The sequence below is a fragment of the Plasmodium gonderi genome (assembly GCF_002157705.1).
Source record: "Plasmodium gonderi DNA, contig: Chr09, whole genome shotgun sequence".
Taxonomy (NCBI): Eukaryota; Apicomplexa; class Aconoidasida; order Haemosporida; family Plasmodiidae; genus Plasmodium; species Plasmodium gonderi.
The window spans coordinates 2,184,395-2,193,042 of record NW_021628934.1 but is presented as its reverse complement, the minus strand read 5'-3'; the positions used below and the strand labels follow the sequence as shown (position 1 = coordinate 2,193,042).

At 25.7% G+C, this 8,648-nt stretch overlaps 1 protein-coding gene across 1 annotated transcript; it reads left to right on the top strand.

Annotated features, from left to right (window-relative positions):
- Positions 1–4,930: 4,930 nt before the first annotated feature.
- PGO_094420 (tryptophan-rich antigen) lies at positions 4,931–8,064 on the top strand (the record flags this gene model as incomplete). The annotated part of the gene is made up of 2 exons (XM_028688029.1): positions 4,931–4,999; positions 5,128–8,064. 2 exons carry the CDS (start codon positions 4,931–4,933, stop codon positions 8,062–8,064), a joined length of 3,006 nt encoding a protein of 1,001 aa, XP_028543830.1.
- Positions 8,065–8,648: the final 584 nt, after the last annotated feature.

Below are 8,648 nucleotides of genomic sequence, written 5' to 3'. Positions count from 1 at the left end.
ACAATACATACTTTAAAAAAATTCTCAGAAAAATTAAGTAATGAAAAGTATTCATTTATTATTTAATTTTACCCACCCAATTAATTTCCGACAGTTTGGTCTTTAAATTTAAATTCCATAAAATAAGAAAACCAAATAGCAGTCATTGAAAAGGTACAAAACGGATTTTAAAATTTATACTTATATATGTAACATTATTATAGCTGCAATTTTTACAGTATAAAAGGAAAATTCTTATTTTATGTAACTTAAGAAGGGTAGAATAACTAAATTATCAATTTTAAAAATTTTAATTTAAATATGCAGTTATACTAAGTTAATTAATGTGTTTTAAGTGCAGTACCGATTTATCTGAATAAAACTAAACATTTTTTTGGTCTATTAATAATGCTTATTTTCTTACATATTGTTTTATGTTCAGTTAGAATATAATCTTTTTTTTTCAGTTTTATTCTTAATTATTTTTTTAATATTCGCTTTTACATCATGTTTATGTATATATATATATATTTTAACATAATTTATGATTATTATTATTTATTTATTTTATTATATATTTTTTTCTTTTTAACGTAATTTATGGATATTATTACTTTATTTTTTTTTTTTTTTTATGTTTTATAACTGACATATTATTTATCACCTTTGCTTAATTATTTTCCGCTTCTCTTTTTATGAAAAATAGAAATGTCTCAATCTTATCATGTATTGATTTTGGCTGATAAAAACACAGGTAATCTTTTTTTCACGCATATTAAAGAAAACAAGAATTCTTATTATTCATCTCCTGGCCTTTTTCCAATGTAAAATGTAACAAATAAGGTTCGAGTAATATTTCTTCATGATTGAACAGCAAAAATAAGTTAACTGCGACTACAATAATTAATTGTACACATAATATATTACTTGAACCTTTTTAATAAAACATTTTATATAGTCCCATTTTTAATAAAATTTCGATGCCTGTGTTTATGTCAACATTTTTGTACTAGTATCAATGTTCCTAATATTAATAGAATATATATTAATTTCATATAATCTTTTATTTTTTCACTCTAATAATCTATATCTCTTTTTTCTTAACTTTTTGCATTAATAAGTAACCTCTAGTTTTCTAACTCTTATTAGACATAACTAAAATGTGTTATGCTCCTCATTAAATACTTTATATTGTTTACTATTTCCACTAAAATTTCATTTTCCTTTTATATAAAAATTGTTATAATGCGAATTTTCATGTTTCCTTTTTTACATTTATAAAGGGTGAAGTTAATTCAATTTTCTTTTGCTTTTTCTTATACATGTTGATATTCTATGAACGTAATGCATCTTTCTCATTATGCCTTTTTTGTTTTTTTTTTTCTACTATTTTAATTCCTTTTAATTTTTTAATCATTATCAAAATAGAATACTCTATATATTTAATATTATTTTTAGTCTCCTCATTATATATAAATGATCATTAAATATTATAACTGTCCCTGCATCTAATATTTATTTTGAATTTTTAATTCTTGAGGATAATTCCTAAAGCATTCATTTCATTTGCATTTATATGGAATTGTTGAATCTAATTAATATTTATTCATATTAAACAGTTTTTACTTAGTATACATTCATATCAAATATTTTTTTTTCACAAATAATATATATACAATAAGTTATTTTACTTATAAATCTCTGTATGAACTACACGAAACTTGATATGATTTCCTATTTTTCTCCCGCATTACAAAACTATGCCTTATAGTAAATTAGTAGACCTCAAAGATTTCTTCATTATTCTATGATTAATAATTGTTTCTATAATACTTTTTAAGATGTTAACATTTTTTATGGATGAATCAAAGTGCTTAATAAATGATGAGTATATTTTATTTAAGCCTTTCTTTACCTTATGGAGCATATCTGTAAATGAATTGATTATACAACTTCTACTATTGTTGTCATTATTGTTAATAATTATTGAAATTAGTTATGTTTTTATTGAACAATATAAAGGATAGCTTAAGGAAAGACTAAAGCACAGTAGACCGACAATGAAAGTTAGAACCATAAGAATTACGCCTCATACAATGTAGTGTTAAAACTCCTCTATTTTTATTTTACCACACATATTCCAACTTAAAAAACTGTTATATATATCACCACATTTGCACCTATATATAAAGAACAATTATTTTTATTTATGTTGCAACAAAAATATCCATACAAATACGGATAGCTAAAATTTGCCAAATAATTTTTTTTTCTCTGTGTGTATTTTTTTATAAACATATAAAAAATTTTTATTTACTCGAATAAATATTTGCTTTTCACAGAAAATATGTTAATGACTTTTCGCATCAACAAAGCATACATGATAAATATGAGTCCATGGAATAAATAATGATAAATAAGAGTAATGAATTTTCCCCTATTTGCTACATAAATAAATTATTAGATGTAAAAACATATTTTTAGAGTAAATATTTGCTATTAAGTGTGCCTTTTTTTTTTGAATTCGTTTTTCTATTTCATTTAAATGAACCAACTCTATCAACAATACAACATAACAACTTTTTCTCCTTTTTTCATATTTGTTATTTTACATCTATGAAAAATACATAATAAAACAGTTTTAAACAGTTAAATTTTTAGTTGTACAAATCTCACAATTCCACAATGGAATTTTCCAGAAACAAAAGGAAGCACTATATATATCTTTATAAGGAATTGTTGAAAAATCCAGTACACAATAATGTCACACGTACATATATATACATTATATTTGAAAGAATATTAAAGCACTTTATTTTTTAACACATTTCACTAAAATATAATTCTGTTCTTGTCATGCATGTATATATATAGTGAAAAAATACACTAAAATTGTTCTTTACCACTGAGGTCAGAACACGATTAACGATAATTACTCATGTATAAATTCACATAGCTATTAATTATTTACATTCTCATTTTTACATGAGTTTTATTTTTATGTAATGTTCTATAATTTAATTTTTTTACCTAAACCTATTTTTCATTCAGGGAAAAAACATTTGTTATCGTGTACACCCTCTTTAAAATATTTGTGCTTAAAGCTATTGTTTATGTAAATAATTTATTTTACTACATGCAAAATAAATATATATTTTAACAAAATTATTATCCCCCTTGTTTTCTCCTAAAAATATAAATGAAATATTAGTACGTTCCTTACCTTTTCACGAATTTCCTTAAAACATGGCAAATTTCATTATTAGTAACTTTATTTTATTTCATTTTACTTTGTTTTATTTTCCTTTTCTTTCATTTTTTTTCTTTTTTTTTTTTTGACAAAATATTTATATCTAATAATTTTATATTATTAAAAAATAATAAAAAATATATATTTATGCAGCTCTGTTTTTTATTTTAAAGTTTTTTTACCACCACTACCCACTAAGCGCGCGAGCTATGTAAAGAATGTAAGACCCTTTATTTTGCTAATAAATCACTCGTATTTCTTTCTTTTCTTCCTTTATAATTTAAAAAAAAAAAAAAAAAATTGGGATTGAAAAAAAACACAATAAAAAAAAAAAATATATAAATTAATATATAAACCATAAATTTACGGAATTTACAACATTAAATATTTATCATAAAGAATTTTTTTTTTGGAATTCTGAATCATTCGTAAGGAACGGAATCCTTCTTCATTATATATGCTCATTAAAAATATAAAATAAAAATCGAGAAAAAAAGATGTTTAAAACAAAAGGAACAAGTTAGGAAAAAAAAAATATATATATATATGTTTCTTCTTACTCTAATTTTTTATATTTTTTCTTTCGCATAAAAAAATTCTTATAAAATTTTATTTTATATATACTTTAGAAAAATATATTAACCCATCCATTTAACTGTTATTTTAATTTAAGGTCTCTAAACTTATAATGGTTCTATTTTGTAACAGATCTCCCGCGATTCAATTCTTAATTCAATCTATGTATTTTTTTTTTTTTTGCACCACCCATTTAAAATTAGAATAACCTCAAAAAGAAAACAGTTATTGAAGCCTCCCTTTTATGTTTTTTTACCTGTGGTGGCAAAGATGAAAATTTAAGTTTTTAAATAGAACTTAAAAATTAATTAAAAATTTTCACGTCGAAAAAAAAGCATGTTATTTTACCACAACATATGGATTAGTTTATAAACAAATTTAAAATATATGCATATATATTTAATTTTATGCTTCTTTTTTTTTTTTTTTTTTTTTTTTTTTTTGTTGTTTTACATTGCATTTTTTTTTTTTTTTAAAAAAAATAAATATTTTTTCAATTAAAAAATAGGTACCGTAAATATTTAAATATAAATTTATTTTTCTTTAGAATATAATTTATTAGATATATCTAAAAGTATAAATGCATACAAAATATTTTTAATTTATGTCGTCCACAAACATTTCAAAAAAGATCGTTTCCTACAGTCACCATTATATTTTTCAATATGTTTTTATTTTTTTCTTTTTTTTATTAAATTCTTTATTTATTAGATACTTTGTATATAGATTTTTTATTATAAAAATTTAATTTAAAAAACTTTTTTATAATTATTTTCTAGTTATATATTATTGTTATTTCATATTTATGTACTTGTTAATTATGTTATAATTCATGTTTTTTAATTATTTTCATTTTTTATTATTTTACAATGAAAATTAAGAAATAATGAATTTATATACAAATTATTTAGCATCTATTTTTAATTATACTAACATTTGTATGGAAGAAAAAAGAGCTTATAATATTCAGCATAAAAAGAGTTCTTTTTTTTTATTAAAAATAGTTAGAAGAAAGGAAGTTTAATAAGCATATAATTCTGCTATATAATAAAAGAATTTTTTTTTTAAATATAATAATAAAAAATAAGAACCAGCGTTATTATATAAAGAAGTAAAACAACAACTATGGTTTCGTATATATATATAACCTTGTTTATATTATCTTTTGCTTTTCTTTTAATTCATGCTTCAACAGTAAGATAAAAATAATAAATAAAACATAATATATATACATTTATAAATTGTATTGGTTAATTCCAATCATTTAAAATTATATAAAAATAATATTTAATTTTTTTTTTTTTTTTTCTTTTCATCTGAAGAGTGATTTAGAATTGGAAAATGTCACTTCTGATGAAGATGCTGTAGAAGTTATTGATCCTTCAAGCGATGATGTAGAAGTAGAAGAATATTTGGATGAGAATGTAGATGATGACCAATCCATTTTAGAAGCTACCCCTGAAGATGATTTTGCCCTATCAGGTGTGCAAATTACTGATGAGGAAGCTGACGGTGATGTTAATGAAGATATGCCATTAGAAAATGAGTCTATCATGGATATGGAAGCAGAAGGTGATGCTACTGTTGATGTGGAAGAAGGTGATGCTACTACTCTTGATGTGGAAGAAGGTGATGCTACTACTCTTGATGTGGAAGAAGGCGATGCTACTACTCTTGATGTTGAAGAAGGTGATGCTACTACTCTTGATGTGGAAGAAGGTGATGCTACTACTCTTGGTATGGAAGAAGGTGATGCTACTCATGTTGTAGAAGACGGTGATGCTACTGTTGGTATGGAAGAAAAAGATGGTGCAACTTATTCTATGGAAGCAGAAGGTGGTGAAACTGTTGATGCAGAAGAAGATGCTGATCTTGTCACAAATTTGCATCGTGCTGGTAGTACCGATTCTCTTTTTGGGAAGATTTTGGATAAAGATATAATATTTGATAGTATTAAATCATATGAACCAATGTTTAAGCAAATTATTTTAGATCCCTCTAAACTTAAGGAGGAACAGATGCCACCAATGGAAGAATTAGATGCAACTCCAGAAGACGATTTCTATTTAGGAAAATCACCACATTTTACAGACGAAGAATTAGGATTAATGAAGGAACCAGTGGAAGAAGCACCAACGGAAGAAACACCAACGGAAGAAGGGCCAATAGAAGAATTAGATGCAACACCAGAGGACGACTTCGAATTAGGAAAACCATTAAAGGAAGAAGAAGAAGAAGAATCAACAGAAGAGGAACCAACGGAAGAAGAACCAACCGAAGAAGTACCAACAGAAGAAGAACCAACGGAAGAAGAATCAATAGAAGAGTTAGATGCAACACCAGAGGATGATTTCAAATTAGGCATGCCAATTGAGGGAGAAGAAGAAGAAGAAGTAGTTGAAGAAGTACCAGTAGAAGAAGTACCAGTAGAAGAAGTACCAGTAGAAGAAGAACCAACAGAAGAGGAACCAACGGAAGAAGAACCAATAGAAGAATTAGATGCAACACCAGAGGACGACTTCGAATTAGGAAAACCATTAAAGGAAGAAGAAGAAGAATCAACAGAAGAGGAACCAACGGAAGAAGAGCCAACGGAAGAAGTACCAACAGAAGAGGAAACAACGGAAGAAGAACCAACAGAAGAATTAGATGCAACACCAGAGGATGATTTCAAATTAGGCAAGCCAATAGAGGGAGAAGAAGAAGAAGTAGTAGAAGAGGAGCCAGTAGAAGAAATAGTAGAAGAAGGAGTACCAACAGAAGAAGAACCAACTGAAGAAGAACCAACTGAAGAAGAACCAACTGAAGAAGAACCAATAGAAGAATTAGATGCAACACCAGAGGATGATTTCAAATTAGGCAAGCCAATAGAGGGAGAAGAAAAAGTAGTTGAAGAAGTCGTGGAACCGTCTAAGTTTGTTAAACCATCAATTATGATCTTAAATGATGAACAGTTATTTGCTGCAATTTTAGATGACAATTTAAAATATTCTAACGTTAAAGCATTTGAGCCATTATTTAAATATATTCTCAAGGATCCAGATGCAAAACCTCTTCCAAAAGAATCTCCAAAGGAAGAACCAGTATATCGACAAGAGGAATTAGATGCAACACCAGAGGACGATTTCAAATTAGGAGAATTAGTAGAAGAAGTACCAGTGGAAGAAGTACCAGTAGAAGAAGTACCAGTAGAAGAAGTACCAGTAGAAGAGGAACAAGTAGAAGAGGAACTAGTAGAAGAGGAACAAGTAGAAGAGGAACAGGTAGAAGAGGAACAAGTGGAAGAGGAACAAGTAGAAGAGGAACAAGTAGAAGAAGAACCAGCAGAAGAGGAACCTGTAGAAGAGGAACTAGTAGAAAAAGTACCACAATTAAAATTAGTAATACCATCGGAAGAAGAAATCATGATAAAGTTAGGAGAATCAGCAATACACGAAAAGTTACCTTCGGCAATGATCCCAGTTTTCGATGTGGAAAAGATAGATATTCCAAAAAGATTTACAGAAGCAGAAGAATTTTTATATTACGCCGTAAAAACCAAAAAGTATGCACAGGAAGATTTATTATCCCGATTTTGGTATACTCCAGAATGGAAGGAATTTGTTGATAAATTAGAAAAGGAATGGAGCCTTTTGGAAGATAGCATGAACCAGAAAGTAGCTAAATTTATGAAAATAAGAAATGATGAATGGGATGGATGGATGAAAAAAATTGAAATGAAATGGTCAATATCTAGTGGAAAAATAGCTAAATTAAGAGCTGTTACAGATTCGCAAAATCCATCACAATGGAGCGATCAGTCATGGAACAATTGGTATAAAAATGAACTAGAGACAAGAATTGATTCGAACGTAGATAAATGGTTAAACGATACTCATTCCAGTGTATTTCAAATGGTTGCTAAGGATATAAAAAATTTTGAAGACAAGAAAATTAAAGAATGGATGATGTATCACTGGAAAAACAACGAAGCTGGTGTCGCTCCTGAGAAAATTAAATTTATGACAGCTTCAAGATTTGTAATTTTAGCCAGGACTAAACGTTGGTATAATAAAGATCCCAAAATAAATAGACAAAGAAGGGAATTAATGAAATTATTCCTATACAAAGAAAATTATTATTTAATAGAAGGATGGAATAAGTGGAAACAATGGAAAAAGGCTAAAAGCTCTATGATTAATTCAATTTATGAAACATTATCTGCAAAGCGTGTCCCGAAAGAAGAATGGGATACATTTATTAAACAGATAATAGTTTAAAATATATATTAAAAATAAAATAAAACACATAAATTCTTAATGTTATTTGTAGTGTGTATGTATATTATTGTTTAATGTATAATTATATATCCATCGTAGATTAGTGCTATGGATATAAAAGTAATATGTAACAATAATTAAAAATACCCATTTTTAATAAAATTACCAGATATGTGTAAATTTTTATTTGAAATAATTAATAATTGAAGAATATTTTATTGTATATTTTGAAACAAATTTATAAGCATATATTATTAAATCATGTATATTACATGTCATTTGTATTGAAACAATAATAGTGTGTTCTACGTTATCAATTTTTGATATGACATTTGTTTAATATTTGAAATATATATTTTTCCTTTTTTTTTTTTTTTTTTTTTTTTTTTTTTATTAATTAAAAAAAATATTTTTTTTCATGTATTATTAATAATATTCATATGTTAAAATAATGTTGTTTTTCATTAAAATTTATTTATTAGAAAGTTACTATTAGTTATTATGCGTATATTGTTTTCATATATCGTCATAATATTTTTTTTTTTTTTTTTGGACAAAGGGGCGTTTTGATAATTAATTTTTTA